Source organism: Zalophus californianus, chromosome 5 (genome assembly GCF_009762305.2).
Source record: "Zalophus californianus isolate mZalCal1 chromosome 5, mZalCal1.pri.v2, whole genome shotgun sequence".
NCBI classification, from domain to species: domain Eukaryota; kingdom Metazoa; phylum Chordata; class Mammalia; order Carnivora; family Otariidae; genus Zalophus; species Zalophus californianus.
The window spans coordinates 33,439,927-33,456,361 of NC_045599.1; the positions used below are offsets into that span (position 1 = coordinate 33,439,927).

The 16,435-nt window shown below is 49.6% G+C and overlaps 3 protein-coding genes across 9 annotated transcripts; 1 reads left to right on the forward strand and 2 right to left on the reverse strand.

Annotated features, from left to right (window-relative positions):
- Window positions 1-2,696: 2,696 nt before the first annotated feature.
- On the reverse strand, window positions 2,697-4,472 carry CD14 (CD14 molecule). Its single transcript, XM_027605510.2, is given in 6 exon segments — window positions 2,697-3,948; window positions 4,052-4,102; window positions 4,104-4,157; window positions 4,159-4,235; window positions 4,238-4,275; window positions 4,277-4,472. Coding segments are annotated over 6 exon segments (1,407 nt in total). The 5' UTR covers window positions 4,345-4,472; the 3' UTR covers window positions 2,697-2,829.
- A 3,984-nt stretch (window positions 4,473-8,456) lies between these two features.
- Window positions 8,457-14,076, forward strand: TMCO6 (transmembrane and coiled-coil domains 6). Of its 7 annotated transcripts, none has more exons than XM_027605725.1 (12): window positions 8,457-8,620; window positions 8,807-8,919; window positions 10,806-10,921; window positions 11,025-11,208; window positions 11,460-11,564; window positions 11,742-11,827; window positions 12,056-12,172; window positions 12,377-12,488; window positions 12,601-12,787; window positions 12,941-13,035; window positions 13,427-13,594; window positions 13,841-14,076. In XM_027605725.1, exons 1-12 carry the CDS (start codon window positions 8,536-8,538, stop codon window positions 13,952-13,954), a joined length of 1,482 nt encoding a protein of 493 aa, XP_027461526.1. In that variant the 5' UTR covers window positions 8,457-8,535; the 3' UTR covers window positions 13,955-14,076. The 7 variants fall into 7 exon arrangements, with proteins under 7 accessions (XP_027461526.1, XP_027461527.1, XP_027461528.1 ...); XM_027605726.1 differs by having other exon boundaries at window positions 12,941-13,023; XM_027605727.1 differs by having other exon boundaries at window positions 12,724-12,787.
- A 97-nt stretch (window positions 14,077-14,173) lies between these two features.
- Window positions 14,174-16,365, reverse strand: NDUFA2 (NADH:ubiquinone oxidoreductase subunit A2). Its single transcript, XM_027605732.1, has 3 exons — window positions 16,207-16,365; window positions 15,978-16,084; window positions 14,174-14,379 (listed from the first exon to the last, which is right to left on the reverse strand). The coding sequence occupies exons 1-3, from the start codon at window positions 16,305-16,307 to the stop codon at window positions 14,288-14,290; spliced, it is 300 nt and encodes a 99-aa protein (XP_027461533.1). The 5' UTR covers window positions 16,308-16,365; the 3' UTR covers window positions 14,174-14,287.
- Window positions 16,366-16,435: the final 70 nt, after the last annotated feature.

Consider the following 16,435-nt stretch of genomic DNA (forward strand, 5'->3'; position numbering starts at 1 on the left):
AAAATTAACATAAAATCCAGTGAGTTTTGGGATGCCTGGGTGGCTTAGTCGGTTGTGTCTGCCTTCTGCTCAGGTCATGATCCCAGGGTCCTGGGATCGAGTCCTTCATCAGGCTCCTTGCCTGCTTCTCCCTGCTTCTCCCTCTGCCTGCCACTCCCCCTGCTTGTGCTCTCTCTCTCTCTGACATATAAATAAATAAAATCTTAAAAAAAAATCCAGTGAGTTTCTATACACTGATGATGAACAATCTGAATAGGAAATTAAGAAAAACAATTCCATTTACAATAGCATTAAAAAGAATAAAATACTTAGGAATTAACCGAAGACTTGTGGGGTGAAAACTACAAAACATTGCTGAAAGAATTAAAGACACAACTAAATTGGGGCACCTGGGTGGCTCAGTTGTTTAAGCGTCTGCCTTCTGCTCTCTCTCTCTCTCTCTCTCTCTCTCTCTGAGACAGAGAGCACAAGCAGGGGGAGGGGGAAGAGGGAGAAACAGGCTCCCCGCTGAGTAGGGAGCCCAACTTGGGGCTTGATCCCAGGACCCTGGGATCATGACCTGAGCCGAAGGCAGGCGCTTAACCGACTGAGCCACCCAGGCGCCCCTAAATAAATATTTTTTAAAAAGTTTCTAACCACTCATTCTTGACTTTTTAAACTTTTTAAACTTACCTCCTTATAGTTTGGTAATTAAACAGTGTGTGGGCTGGCACTTGCCTTAGATGATACTTTGAGTAGCATTGCTTTACAAGGCCCTACATAATCTGGCCCTGCTACCCTCTCATGTTTTCTCTTACTGTTCTTCCCTACCACCCCTGCTCACCCTGCTTCAGCCACACTGGCCTCCTTTTTCTTTCCTTTAACATTCCAAAGACCTCAGAATTGTTGTGCTTGCCATTGTTTCTGCCTGAAATGCTATTCCCGCAGATATCCTCAAGCTCACTTTCCCAATTCACTCAGGAGTTTGTTCAAATATCCCCTATCAGAGAGACCTTCCTAACACTCTCATATAACATATCAATCCTCAACACTCTGTCCTCTTCACAACACTTATCATAGTCTGATATATTATATGTTTATTGTCTTCCCCTCACCCCCACTATCCAACTAGAATCTGAATTCCATATGAACAAGAACTTCTGTATTATTCCTGCTCTATCCACAGGGTTTAGCATAGTCCCTGGCACATAACTGGCACTTGAATGAATCAGTGTCTCCAGCTTCCATCACTGTGATCTCCAGCCCTACCTATTCAGTTATAATTCCCAGATCTGGCCATGTACTTTCAGGTTTCTGAGCCTTTTAAAGTACCCATTTTTGCCTGGGAATGTCCTTCCTGAGGAAGTGATATTCAACTCTCAGACCCAGATTAAATGTCTCCTTTCCTGTACAGCCTTCCAGAGGACCTCATAGAGTTAATCCCTCCCACTCATTGAATTACAACTATCTTTTCTGTGTACATCTCCCTTATTGGATTGAGAATTCCCTGAGAACGTGGATGTTTTGGATTCATCTCTTTGTATATCAGGATCCTAACACAGAGCCTGAGGTTGAGCAGGGGTTCTATAACTTTGATGAAGAGTGCTCAAAGCTATTCAGATGTAAGGAGCTGCTTGAGGTCATTAGTTCTCTGACACTGGAAATGTTCCACGAGGCTGGATTAAATCCTCTTGGAGATGTTCCAGGCGGTTTCCTGACTGGGGTTGGCAGTTTACCAGTTCCCATGGATTCTTTGAGTCTGTGGTCTGGTTACCTGTGTAACTCTTCCAACAATGTTACTTTGCATCCTCATTCCTACCTGTGTGGCTCTGGACACTGGAGGGAGGCAGGCCAGAGGGTTGTGCTTATATTCTACCGCCCCCCATCCCTCTCCCAGGTCCTCTGTGAGGCAGGTGTCTAGCTCTCTAATGGATGTGGCTGCCTCCTCGATGTGAAGAAGGGACTCCTAGGAGGAACAGTACCTCTTGGCTGATGCCCTGGGTCTCTGAGATAATGTGTTTTGGAGGGCACATGTCATTAATTGCCCTGTGAAAGGTCTAAGAGGCTGTGATGGGTCTAAGCTATTATCCTATCTGCAAATTAAAGATCCAGCCAGAAACAATTATACACACATTTACTAACCTAATGACAAGATATCTGGTTCAGAGATAGACTGTTTAATGACAGCATCTTGGAACAGTCCTCCATGCCAAATTCCCCATTAGATGACACAGTGAAAGCCAGTGCACCTGTGTGTGCAGAGGGGCTTTACACAGCAGAAGAGAAACCCTGAAATTATGAAACTCAGAACTTATGTAGGACAGGTAGCAGAGCTGTCCCTTCTTCCTGGAGAGTGGGAGAGAGAAAGAGAGAGAGAATAAGCAAGTAACTCCGGGTTTTATTACCTTTAAAAGGGGGAGCAGCTGGCTCTTGGAAAGTGCACCAGAGAGGAAACATTCTGTATCTTCCTAGGCATGTTTACCATTCAAATATCCTTTAACGTGGGTGTAAGTAATCTCAGAAAGCCAGATTGTATAGAAACCCCTGTTTCTCAGGCGCAGCGCTAGACAGGAAACATTCCCTGCCTCTTCCGCCCTTTAAATTCTATTCTTAGGTTTCTAGGGAATTAGGATGAAGAAAGCTAAATATAATGGATTCCATAGCCAGCACTGTGCCCCAGCAGATCACAGACACCCATTGAGTGAATGACACAGATCGTTGTTTCAGATTTTAATGAAGATGGGGCAGAGGGTTGGTTGGTTAAAAAAAAAAAAAAAAAAAAAAGACGTCCCGATAAGGCTTCCCTGGAGCCAGGGCAATCCGAGCCAATTCATTTGTGTCTCGTGGGCCTTAGGTGAAGCCTCCCACCCTTTGAAACACCACGAAGGTTCCTGACATCCCCACCGCCAGGGCCGAATGCGCACAGGCTGGGACCACGCCAGACTTCATCGGGTCTTCTTGGTAGTTGAAGCCTTCAGGGTCCAGAAAGGGATTCCCATCCAGTGTCAGGTTACTCACCTTGGGCAGCTCTTCTGGCCGAGGCTCTCTGTTCAGCTTGTTGCACCTAAGATCAAGCACGCTAAGCCTGGCCGGTAGTCCCTTAGGCACCTGCTCCAGCCCAGCGAAGGACAAGTTTATAGAGTTCAGTGTTTTGGGCCAGACACACCCAGGAGCGCCGGGGGCGGTGGCGCGCAGCGAGTTGTGGCTGAGGTCTAGGTGGTGGGGTTGCACACCCGCCACCGCCATCGCCAAGCACACGCCGTTGGGCGTCTCTATCCCGGCGTTCCGTAAAACTAGAGCCTGGAGGGCCGGGAACTTGTGCGGACAGAGAGCTGCTGTCAGTCCGCGCTCGCCCAGTCGGGGATTGTCGGATAGGTCTAAGGTGGTGAGTGCCGGGAAGGTGCTGAGTTGTGCGCAGGAAAAAGCAAGCGAGTGTGCTTGCGCAATGTTCAGTACCTTGAGGCCCGGCTTCAGCCACTGCTGCAGTTCGGTGAGCCAGGCACCTCCCGTTGCCCACGACACGTTCCGGAGACTGAGGGTGGAGAGCGCAGGCCCAGTGGCTTCCCGAGGCGGCGGCGGCGTGGCGCCGGTTACCTCCAGGTCCTGGAGCGTCAGTTCCTTGAGGCGGGAGTACCCCAGCGCCCGCAAGAAGGCGGCCACAAGGACAGCGGGAACCTGTGCGGAGGCCACTGTGAGCCGCCGCAAGCGCAGAGCCTTGACCATGTCAGCGTACTGCTTCGGGTCCGTGTCTGCTCCTTTTAGGAATTGTTCCAGGCTGCGGCCGCCGCCATGGACCTCCACCTCGACCGCACTTACGCACTGGAAGGCGCTAGACCACTCGGGCTCCGGATCCGTGAAGTTGCAGAAGCAGCGGAAATCCTCGTCGTCTACTTCGCAGGGCTCTAGTGCGGTCTCCGAGACGCACAGCACTGGCTGCAGCAGTAGCAGCAACCAGCAGGGCGCGCGCACCTAGGAAGAAAGCGGAGGTCAGGGCGGCCCCACTCAGCCCCTGGGGTTCCTTGAGCAGTTTCAAGGAACCATGGAACCAAGGAACCCAAGACCGTACACTCACCATGGTCGATTGGTGCTCCGAGCCTCTGCGTCCAGGCAGGCTCAGGGAAGGGCTCCGGCTTCTTTTCTACACAGCCACACTCGCTGGTTTCTAGGCTCCACACACGTTATCTGTCCTCTTGGGCGGCCTGAGAGTTTATGTAACCCTGGGATGTCACTCTGTTCTTTTCTCTGTGAACCCTGGTCACTCCCCACCTCTCTGCCACCCAACTACTCCATGCAATGTACCCTTCCGGGAAGTTTTGCAATGAAGGATGTTGCCAGAACTGTAACAGGGAGGATCATGTAGGGCATGTAGAGTGCCCGCGGCAGTGCCCTGATGAATCAGACACCCCAGGCTTGTTTGCTAGCTTTGGGGAAAGAAAAATCCCAAGTGCGTCAGGCCAGAACTCTCACCTCCCCCTGCCTTTATCCCAGCGATTCAACCGGGGTAGTTTTTTAACTTTTCCCTAGTCTTGGTGGTTACTATTAACTTACCGACACCCAATCCAATCCCCTGAATACCCTCGGATATTTAACTAGATATGTTGCGGAGGAGATTGCAAACTTCATCTGTTGACTCCAAGGGATAGAGTGAAATTCAAGAGGAAGTTGGTCTGAAGGACAACTCCCTTCCTTTTTTTTTTCTCCGACTTATTCTTTGTTTATTAAGAAAGTAACAACTTTATTTTTCAAAGATTATTTATTTATTTATTTGAGGGAGGGGGGTGAGGAGCAGAGGGAGAGGGGCAAGCTGACTCCTCACCCAGCACCCAGCCTGATAAGGGGCTGGATACCAGGATCCTGAGATCATGACCTGAGCCAAAACCAAGAGTGGGACACTCAGCCGACTGAGCCACTCAGGCGCCCCAGGTTTCTTTCTTTCTTTTTAAAAAAGATTTATTTATTCATTTCAGAAAGAGAGAGAGAGAGTCCTCGAGCAGGGGTGTGGGGGGCAGAGGGAGAGGGATAGCAGACTCCTTGCTGAGTGGGGAGCCCCACGTAAGGCTCAATCCAAGGACCCTCAGATCATGATCTGAGCTGAAATCAAGACAAGATGCTTAACTGACTGAACCACTCAGGCTTTCTTAAAATAATAGCTTTCTTAAAAGTAGAGGTGTTTAACAGAGACACATTGGCCAAGTAGCTCCACCTCTTGCAGTTTCCATTTCCTTGCCCTGAAATTGAGAAAGGGGGTATTTCTAACCTAGTTTTCCCCCTTGCCCTTCCCCCTCCAACACAGTTCCTGTGTCCTGGGAAGGAAAGGCTGGACCTATGTTGAATGAGGTTAATTAGTAACTCACCTGTTTTGCCAAGAAAAAAAAAAGCAGGTGTCCCAGAGGGTGAATAGGGGCTGTGCTTTTACAACCACCCTCACAGTTCTTCACCTGTAAATTCTGGGGCAAGAGTTATATTAAAGATGTTTGAATTCTCACTTCTCCTATTTTTTAATTTTTTTTTATTTTTTATTTTTTTAAAGATTTTATTCATTTATTTGAGAGAGAGAGAATGAGAGATAGAGAGCACAAGAGGGAAGAGGGTCAGAGGGAGAAGCAGACTCCCCGCCGAGCAGGGAGCCCGATGCGGGACTCGATCCCGGAACCCCAGGACCATGACCCGAGCCGAAGGCAGTCGCTTAACCAACTGAGCCACCCAGGAGCCCTCCTATTTTTTTATAAATGGCTTCACATCTCATTCCAAACCAGGAGGTTTCATTAGACCTCACTGCTCCCTGTGTATCTTGTTGGGCATGCCCTGATATCCTGAACCATGCCCCAAGGCCAGCCAGGCCAGGTCACTGGAACATCCCCAAGGACCAAGAATGTGAGTATAGTTCAGTGTTAAATACACTGACTCTGTGGTCAGACAGCCAGGCTTGGAATCCCAGCTCTACCACTGAAGTTGTAATATTTGGGCAAGTTTCTGGGCCTCAGATTTCTGGGGTCCTGATTTGTAAAATGGAGAAAATGGTAGTACTTGTCTATGACTACAGAGCCACACCTATTAAGAGTAGTCCTGATTTTTTTTTTTAAAGATTTTTTTTTATTTATTTGAGAGAGAGAGAATGAGAGATAGAGAGCACGAGAGGGAAGAGGGTCAGAGGGAGAAGCAGACTCCCTGCTGAGCAGGGAGCCCAATGTGGGACTCAATCCCGGAACTCCAGGATCATGACCTGAGCCGAAGGCAGTGGCTTAACCAACTGAGCCACCCAGGCACCCGAGTAGTCCTGATTTTTATGTTCTTCATCAGTGCCTCTACATTCAGAAGACTCAGGCCACTGAAGCCTGGCTCCTTAGCAAATCCCATTATTTTAAGGGAGGCACTCTGGATGACAATTGCAAGCAAAGAGGGGCAATAATGGTTCTGCAAGGATCCTCAACTCACACCTTGATTCAACAAATATCTATCATTTGTCTACCAAATGTCAGGGCTGGTACAAAGCCCAGGGATGCAGACATGACCATCACACCATCCCTCAAGTACTCCAGTAGATGGGGAAGGCAAACACAGATCCAGTCTACAGTCCATAGGGAAGAGGACTCACAGAGGAAAGAAACTAAGGACTTGTGGGAGCGGTGGAGAAAGGAACAGCTAGCTCTGTATTAGAGAGGACATGGGGCTGTTTTTTATAGGGTTGACAGTGATGTTGGGCAGATAAGTGCAAAAAAAAAAACAGGGTGAGCAGCTGTAACTGTCTGGGCAGGCATTTTGCCTGGTGAATTGTCTTACCTTCCTCACCAGGGGAAACATGTAGGTGTTGGAAGCAGCCCATCCCATGACAAAGGAGAGAAGATCCAGACTCTATTCCCAGCCAGAGCATGGTGCATAGCAGTTGCTCAGTAAATGGTTGTCCCGGAGATGGATGGATGGTAGGCCTGGAGAGATGTGGGGGCAGGATAATGGTCTGCAGATATTTAACTAGGTGGTTTGTGGAAGAGATTAAAGGCAATTGACTCCAAGAGGTGGAATTAAATTTTAGGGAAGGACGTTGGTTTAAAAGTGCCAAATCCTAACCACTAGACTACCAGAAGAAGTTGATTTGAAGAACAGTTCCCTTTCTTGGATTTGTTCTTACTCGTGCATTTCCCTAAATAATAGCTTTATAAAAATTAGAGACCTCCAATAAAAATTAATTTTTTAGATTTTATTTTATTTATTTGAGAGAGAGAGAGAGAGAGCACAAGCAGGGGGAGTGGGAGAGGGAGAAGCAGGCTCCCCGCTGAGCAGGGAGCCCGATGTGGGGCTCGATCCCAGGACCCTGGGATCATGACCTGAGGTGAAGGGAGACGCTTAACCAACTGAGCCACCTAGGCACCCCCTCCAATAAAAATTCTTAAGTGCTACCAGGACTCCACTCTCTTGGAGCTGCGAAGGGGATTTAGGGAGGAGACAACATCAAATAATTACACTGTAACTTCATTGCAGTAAAAATGGTTATGAAGTATATGGTGCTATAGGCTCTCATGACAGGGACAGAGGTCCAGTAGTTCTGAGTAGGGGACATTGGAATTGAGATCTTGAGGGTGGTGCTAATTAAGGGAAGGGTGCTGGTTGGGTGGGGGGACGGTCAGGCAGAGACAGGGCTCTAGACAGGGCAACAGCGTGGCCAAAAGCCTGGAGGAGAAAAAAAGGAGGGCTTGTTTAGGGAACAAAGAGAAGATCCCAGGAGAGATGAATAAGGCGAGGTGCCCTTCCAGTGAAGACTGGAGAGGTATGCAGGGATTAGACCATGTAAAGCTTACTTTGCCACAGTTCGGATTTCGAGGGTGAGGAACATGGTTTTTTTAGTTCACAGTGTTTCCCCAGTACGTAGTAGTTATTGGTGCTCAAAATTTGGTTTAAGAATTACTTTATCCCCAAAATAATGCGATTCACATTTATGCAGGACAGTGAAATAATTATATTTGTCTCATTTTCTTCATACGCGCATAATGGGGATAATTGTTGTTGTGTAGAACATTCAATACGATAATGCAAATCCAGCGTTCATCAGTGGGAGCGGAGTTTTTGGTGAAATCTTCCTAGAACTCGGGGTAGTTTTTGAATGTTCGTCTAGGGTGTGTTAAGTGTGGGGAGGTTGTATTTGTTGAACGGAAGGTGACGCACCGGCAGTCCGGGTCGAGGTGGAGTATCTTTCCTGGAATCGGGAAAGAGAAAGAATTGGGAAGGAGAAATACCAATCAGAGGCAGAGCGGGTGCTGCGACCCAGGCGCTCCGTTGCCCAGGTCCTACCCAGCCTCTAGCTTTCGCCCCGCCCCTCCCTGCCCTTGCCCGGCCCGCCCGTCCCTGCCCTTGCCCCGCCCCTCCTACCCTTGCCCCACCCCATTCTACTCTCCCTTCGCCCCGCCCCTCCTTCGGCCCGGCCGCCTTCATTTTGCACTGTGCTCCGCCCACTCGGACCTCCTTTTCCGCCCTGCGCTGCGGCTGCGCGGTCCGTGCCGCCTTCTAGGCTTAGGGACCAGCTTCCTGGCTCTGGGCTCCTTGCGAATTTTCTCCAGCTCCGCCATGTGGAGCGGACGGCAGGGCCGCCTCAGGCCGGTGGGCTGCGTAGTGGAGGAGCTACGGTGCCGCCGGCGGGAGCGGGAGGCAGGTGCGGGAGGGCAAGGGAGACGGGAAGATGCCGGCGGGGGCACTGTAGCTCCTCCACTACCGAGGAATGGTGTGGTATAGCGGGTAGCATGGCGGTCGGGGATAGGATGAGGAGGCCCCCGGGTGGCAGACGGGATTCAAGGTGCTAGATGCCCTTCCTACGTTCAGCCGGCTCTTTTGCCCCCAGCACTGAGGAAGGCGCGGAGGGAGCAGCAGTTGGTCAGTAAGAGGCTGCTGAGAGACGACGTCCTGGAGGAAGTCGAAGGGGGGTGTGTGGCCAAGATCCTCGGGGAAGCTGAGGTGAGGTGACCGGGTGCTCGGTGAGTTGTTCTACGCCGACTGGCGCCAAATTCCTTTTGAGCTCGGCGCCAAACCTGAACGCGGCCCCTTCAGTACCTCCATCCATCCGGTGGGCCAAGCCAGAAACTGGGAAATCATCCTCGAGAACTCTGTCCCTCATCCCCACATCAGGACATCAAGTCCTAGCCCTTTTTTCACCCCCTAAAGAGCTCTGGTGAGCATCGCGGCTACCACCATCCTCTTCTCCGTGTACTCACAGTAGCCTTCTAACAGGTCATTTGCATCTTGCTTGCCGCCTTCAAGTTCATTCTCCATACATCAGTCAGATGTCTCTTAAAAATCCAAAATCCGGGGCGCCTGGGTGGCTTGGTTAAGGGTCTGATTCTTGGGTTTGGCTCAGGTCATGATCTCCGGGTGGTGAGATCCAGCCCTTCGTTGGGCTTCGTGGTCAGCATGGAGTCTGCTTGAGATTCTCTCCCTCTCCTTCTGTCCCTCTCCTCTGTGTGAGCTCTCTTTCTCTCTAAAATAAATAAATCTTTGGGGCACCTGGGTGACTCAGTCAGTTAGACGTCTGCCTTGGGCTGGGGTCGTGATCCCAGGGTCCTGGGATCGAGTCCCTTATCCGGCCCCCTGCTCAGCCGGCAGCCTGCTTCTCCCTATCCCTCTGCTACTCCCCCTTCTTGTGCTGTTTCTCTCTCTCTCTCAAATAAATAAAATCTTAAAAATATATAAATCTTAAATAAAAATTCAAAATCCTTCTTTCCTAGATGAATGGTCTAACGTTTGCCTAGCTCCAACCTTGCCAGTTTACTCATCTTAACCAAAATTCTCCCTTTTCAGTTTTTGAAGGAATATACTAGGCTCTTTTCTGTCTCAAGGCCTTTACATTTGCTACATGTAAAAGTGGGTCCCTTTTAGTATTCTCTCTTGACAGCCTGTTTGCATACTAATTGCTTGTTTATCGTTTCTCCAACTAGACTTTAAATGCATGGGAATCTAGACCCTATCTTCTTTGTTGTCATTGAAAAGTCAGATGCCCTATAGTATCTGACATATAGTAGATGGTCATTATTTATTGAATAAGTGAATGACATGATTAGTTTTAGCTGATTTATTCATTCAGCAAGCATTGGGCATCCCCTTTGTTTATAATGTCATGTGTTGTTTACAGAAGCACTCATGCCTACGTTATACCATTGGTTCGTTGGTTCATTGTGTGCTTGCTTTATGCCAAGACACTGTGCTGGGGACTGAGGTACACAAAGATGAGGAGAGTCCCTTTCTGTGTGGTACTTGAAGCAGCCCAGTGAAGAAGACAGGCGTGCTACCACCTCTCATGAAGGAAACATGAGGCACAATAGGAACCTCTAAGTCTGAAAGGAAGCCAGAAAGAACTTACTTCCCAGAGGCAGTAACAGGAACAGAAATCTGAAGGGAGCGGAGGACCTGGGGAGGGTGTCCCAGGCAGAAGGAATAGATTGTGCAAAAGCTTGGAAGCATTGAAAGACAAGTCCTGTTTTGCTGGGTGGTGGTGGAGCATAGGTTGCATGGGGACAATGGCTAGAGGGGTAGGTTGTGGCTGAAAGACTTAAATGTTACCTTTGAAATAACTGTAAGAAGCCAGGAAATACGTTATTCCCATTTTTCAGGTGAAAAACTGAGGTTTAGGTTCCTTGTAAGTGGCAGGGCTGGTATTAAACCCAGTTCTGATTCCCTCTTCTGTCTACTGCAAGACTGATGCTTATTAGCCATATTAGCGGGAATGACAAGTTCTAGGGACGGTGGAACATTAGAGTGCTCACAGGTGAAGTGGGCAGAGTAGGACTCACGCTTGCTTTCTGGCAACTTTGTGTTGCCATCGCTCCTCTCCCTGCCCTGCACTCCAGATCCAACAGTTCCTCCGGTTAGCGCAACGAGGGACAGAGGAAAAGGAGAGAGAGAGGGCTCTGGTCAGCCTTCGTCGAGGCTTGCAGCACCCTGAGACGCAGCAGACCTTCATCTGGTCAGTATGGGTGGTGCGTGGGGCCTGGGCCTCTGAGGGATGGACAGGAGTGTGGAGGCGATGGGCCAGAGGCTGAGCAGGGCTCTGGTACTCACTCATGTAGGCTGGAGGGCAGCATTCGGACCTTGGTCGGGCTTCTGACCAGCAGCCAAGCCCTGTTGCAGCTAGAGGCCGCTCGGTGCCTTCATGAGCTCTCTCATTCTGAGCAGTCTGCGGTGGCTGAGGCCTGCCTGCCAGCCACTTCATACCTTCTCACCTACCTCTCCGGTCACAGCTCAGACTTTATAGTAAGCCCTGCCCCTTCCTACCTTGTTTTTGGCTTGGATTTAAATATTGTGCTTTTGGGTCTAGTTTGAGCTGGCACGTAGGGGTTAGAAGAAAATTTGTTTCCCCTGATGTCCATAGCCGTACATATGCCCATCATCTTCCACTCCCTTTTGCCCAGAGCTCAAGGGCAAGACTGTTCATCCTCTGCACTCCCACCCCCACCCTAGCCTGAGACAGGCCATGCCCCGTGCTTTTGTTGTCCCACTCTCAGGAGCTCTGTCTGTATACACTGGGTAACCTGATTGTGGAGAGTGAGGCTGTGAGAAGGCAGCTCCTGCCACAGGGCATTGTTCCAGCTTTGGCTGCCTGCATCCAGGTGAGCATCCATCCACTTTCTCCCTCCTTGGGCAGCCCTCCCCTGTCTTCTCTCTACATGGCCCCCCTGCTTTGTTTAGGCAGCTCCAGCCTCTGCCCTGTGCTAAGGGGTTGAAAGTCACAGGAAATCTTAATGACCCAGCTTCCAGAGTCAGATCTCCACCCTGTCTACTTCTAGTCCCCCCATCTGACTGTGCTGGAAGCCCTTGGATATGCCTTGTCCCAGCTCCTGCAGGCTAAGGAAGCTCCAGAGATGATCATCCCGTAAGTAAAATTGTGTCTGCAGATGTGGAGGCAAGTGTGACCTACTTGGTGATGTAGCCCCTGGACACCTGATTGAGTTTTGTTTCCAAAACTTGCACATTTTGGCTTGATGTGTCCGGCTGGCAAGAGCTTTGGATTTGGATACTTTCCCACCTGCTGTTAGGGTTTGGGAAGAATGACTGACATCTTGCCTTCTGTGGTTCCAACTCACAACTCTCCTGTTGGCAGCTCTGTCTTGGGCTCCACTCTCCCCCAGCATATCCTGCGACTGTTGCAACCTGGCCCAAAGCTGAACCTTGGGGTCGCTGTGGAGTTTGCTTGGTGCCTGCACTACATCATCTGCAGGTAACATAGACCATTTGCAAAAGTGCCACAGACTTGCCTTGGGGCTCCTTCTAGACATGGGCTTTTGAACTTTGGTTTCTAGAATTGCAGTGAGTTTTCTTCCTTCTTCTCTGCTTGGATCCCAGGAAACCCAGCAATCTAGGCCATTTGCCATCCCAAAGGTGGGGTTGACTGAGTAGTGACTACTTGCTTTTTATTGCCTAGCCAGGTCAACAATGCCCTGCTTATCTACCATGGGGGTCTGTCCACTCTGGGGCTGCTGCTGCTGGATGTGGCTGGGGCTGTCCAGAGAACTGAGGATGCAGGACTGGAGTTGGTAGGTGGAGGACAGGTCAAGATCTGGGCTACCTTTCTTCTTACTTTGCATCTCCTCCAGTACGTAGGTAACCCCTTCCTTCTTATACTGTACTCCCACCTTGTCTTTGCAGCTGGCATGCCCTGTGCTTCGGTGTCTAAGCAACTTGCTAACAGAAGCAGCGGTGGAGGTTGGGGGAGGGCCAAATCAGCTCGAAGATGAGCGTGTTGTGGCGGCCTTATTTATCCTTCTGCAGTTCTTCCTCCAGAAACAGCCCAGCCTACTTCCTGAGGGCCTCTGGCTCCTTAACAACCTCACTGGTATGTACCATAATGTGCCTAGGCCTAGACCTTTAAATTCTGGGTATGCTTCCTCACTGCCTGGGCTGAAGTGGGTAGGATTGGGGCTGGGGTGGGGGGAGGCAGGTTCAGGCCCCAGTTTGAGGGACTTCATCCTCATATTTTCCCTTCCAGCGAATAGTTCTAGTTTCTGTACTTCCTTGCTCTCCATGGATCTGATCGAGCCCCTCTTGCAGTTGCTGCCAGTTTCTAATGTGGTGAGCGTATTGGTAGGTATTGGGGTCACTTAAGTCCAGGATCTGATGGCCAAAGTAAAAACACTGGGAGCAGGCCTTTGCACTCAGAAGTACCCTTACCTGAGGACTGGCAGGTGGTGTGGTATGGATGGCTTCAGGGCCAGACCAGTCTAGGTGTGAATCCCTAACTGTTTTACTAGTTACTAACCTTGGGCAGATCAGCTTATCACCTTGAACTTTAGTTTCCTCATGTATAATTTGAGAATAGCAGTGCTACCCGAGGGTAGCTGTGGAATTATAAAACATGCGTCAAGTGCTTGGCACAGTGCCTGACCATTTGATCAGCGCTCCATATATTTTAGCTCTATCATTAGTCTTCAGTTTTCATCCTTTGTGGGGACTGTGTATACATGTCTCTCTGCAGGTGCTCACGGTTCTGTGCAATGTGGCTGAGAAGGGTCCTGCTTACTGCCAACATCTGTGGCCAGGGCCCTTGCTCCCCTGCTTGATGGGCACGCTAGCGTCCTCTGATACTGAAGTAGTAGGCCAGAGTTTAGAGCTGCTGCAATTGCTGTTCCTCTATCGGCCAGAGGTGAGTTTCGGCCCTGGTACCCCTGTTCTGAGGTCTCTAGTCTCACCATGGCCCCTTCCCTTCCCATCCTATCTATAGTCACTTCTCTGGGCCTGGCAAGCCTGTGTGGACTCCAGGTCAGAAACTCCTGCCTCTTGTTGGGAAGGCACACTTCCAAATAGAGGTGGGCTAACCTGTAAGGCTATGGGAATCAAGTGTTGGGTTACAGGGACCTAGGTGTTGAATCCTTTTCTTTGCTGCCCTCAGGCTGTGGAGGCGTTTCTGCAGCAATCAGGGCTGCAGGTCCTCGAACAGCATCAGGAGGAGGCACAGCTCCAGGATCGTGTGCGTGCTCTCCAGAAGACAGCTCTTCACAGGTGATCTGGCTTCTTGATGCCACTCATTCAGCTCATCACCTCCCCCTACCCCCTCAACTTCCTTGCCCCTGGATCCCCTTTTGAGGATTTAGAACCATGACATCTCATGTTCTCTGCTCCTGTGTTGGGGACAGAATAAAGTTTTATTTTTATATTATACTGCTTTGCCTCAGTGGTTGCACGATGGGGTGGAGGGTAAAATGAGGACAAGAACATCCAGAGATGGCATTTTTCGGCACAAGCTTTATAAAGAACAGAAGAACACTTTTTTCACATTGTACTCAGTCCTAGAGAGCCCAAGCTGTGGGGCTGTTGCTCTTAGCAATCACTGGAGGCTTCAGGCTTTGCCACTTAGCACATTCTCCACAGCTCTGGTTACCTGATCAGCACTGAAGTTGTTCAAAGAGACATTCTTCTCTTGGCCAAATGCTGAGGAGAGAGAAAGGTGACTAAATATCTAGTATGTGGGGCTACCAAAATATTAATAAAAGGTCTTTGTCTTCAACTTACAGTCTTGTTAGGATGAGAAAAGTAGTATAGAAATATGACCAAGGTGTATTTGGGATACCTAGAATTTATCCAGGGGTTCTCAAACACATCTAGGGAGCCCAGGACCAACTAGAATTCTGGCTGATTCTGGGTGGCCACGATGGGAAGGAAGATGTTTCAGGGAAGTTTTTAGGGGCCTGGTAAGGTATTTATTATTAGCCACTATGAACAGTGCTTTGCATGGGCCTAGCCTTGGCTGGGTGCCAATTCTGTGGCTCCTATATAGTTCTAGTATAATACACTAAAGTAATTTGTGTCCATCTCCTCTAGTCTACTGGCTTTTTCCTCCTCTAAACAATTTTTAATGCATACTGCAGCTATCCACTGTTAGAACCAGTCTACCTTAGGTCTGACTTTTTTTTTTTTTAAGATTTCATTTTATTTATTTATTTGAGAGAGAAAGCACAAGAAGGGGTAGGGTCAGAGGGAGAAGCAGACTCCCTGCCGAGCAGGGAGCCCGATGCGGGACTCGATCCTAGGACTCCAGGGTCATGACCTGAGCGGAAGGCTGTCGCTTAACCAACTGAGCCACCCAGGTGCCCAGATATGACTTATTTTCTCCCTGCCCCGACATTCCTAGAGGAAGGCTTATGTGTCAAGCAACATGACCATAATTTTCAGATTGTGGTAAACTTAGAGAATATAAAAAGCAGCTAAGCGCAAGGTTTCATAATTTGTCAGGGAATGCCTTATTAAGGAAGTGATATATAATTTCAGACCTGAATAACAACAACGTGAATTCTAACCAGCTATCCATGAAAATCTGGTAGAAGTGCACCCTAGAAAGGGCGGGACAGGTGTAAAGGCTAAACCCTGTTGTATCCTACTACATAATCTTAGGTATGTTCCATAAAAAAATTTTTTTTAGGTAAGCTCTATGCCCAACATGGGGCTTGAACTCATGACTGGGAGATCAAGAGCTGGATGCTCTACTGATTGAACCAGCCCGTGCCCATTCCATAAAATTTTTGATTCACCTTTCTAACCTTTACTATGAGAAAAGAAAAGAATCCACCCCCTCATATAATTAATGAAGATTAAATGAGATGTAGGCAAGGAAGTACTCAACGCAGATCTTAGCATTAAGTGCTCCTCAGAGTCATTATCATATGCTTGTATTATTGAGATTCTCAGACTACCCGAAATGGCACTACCCACATGTCATGTGTAAGGACCGACTTCGATGGGAATTGACGAGCATCTCTTCCCCATCTGAACCCTGTTCTGAATTACGAAACCGACAGCTCCTGGTCCCTATGCAGGACAGGGCCTGCCTCCACATCGGTATTACTCGAGACACCAGCATTCTATAGCCCCGCGAATATAAGTTTATCCGAAACAACATCAACAGCAAGGCCGAAGTCCGAGTTCCAAGTTCCAGTCTCCCTATAGGTTTTTGTGTGACCCTGGATGGCCCTTTCTCTTCTCCTACCCTTGTTTTCCTACTGGGGTCCCAGACCGCCCGCTTCCCCGCTCACCGTAGCGGGCCCAGAGTTTGGGCTGCACATCAGAACACTCGCGGATTAGGATGGGCAGGCCAGGGTTCGCCTTCTTCAGCTCCACATAGTGTTTCTCGATGAATTCCCTATTGGGCAGGAGAAAAAGCCGTGCGTGCTGTCTACGCCCGGGCCTCCCCAAACACCCGGGAGGCAGGGGTCATGACCTGGGCGCCCTGAAGCCTACCGGCCCTACCACCTTGCGCCTCACCTGACGCCTTGGCTGCCGGGCGAGCGCTGGCACAAGTGGACGCGAATCTCACGTAGGCCAAGTTTGGCCCCGATTCCGCGACTCGCTGCGGCAGCCGCCATCTCCGCTGGTGCCTAACTCCCCGCCCTAGGACTTCCGGCCAAGGTCTCCAAGCCGACCAATCGCGGCCCCTCCTGTTCCCGCGATAGTTGGAACACGTGAGGGGGCGGGGCAAAGTTTAGCCAATGCC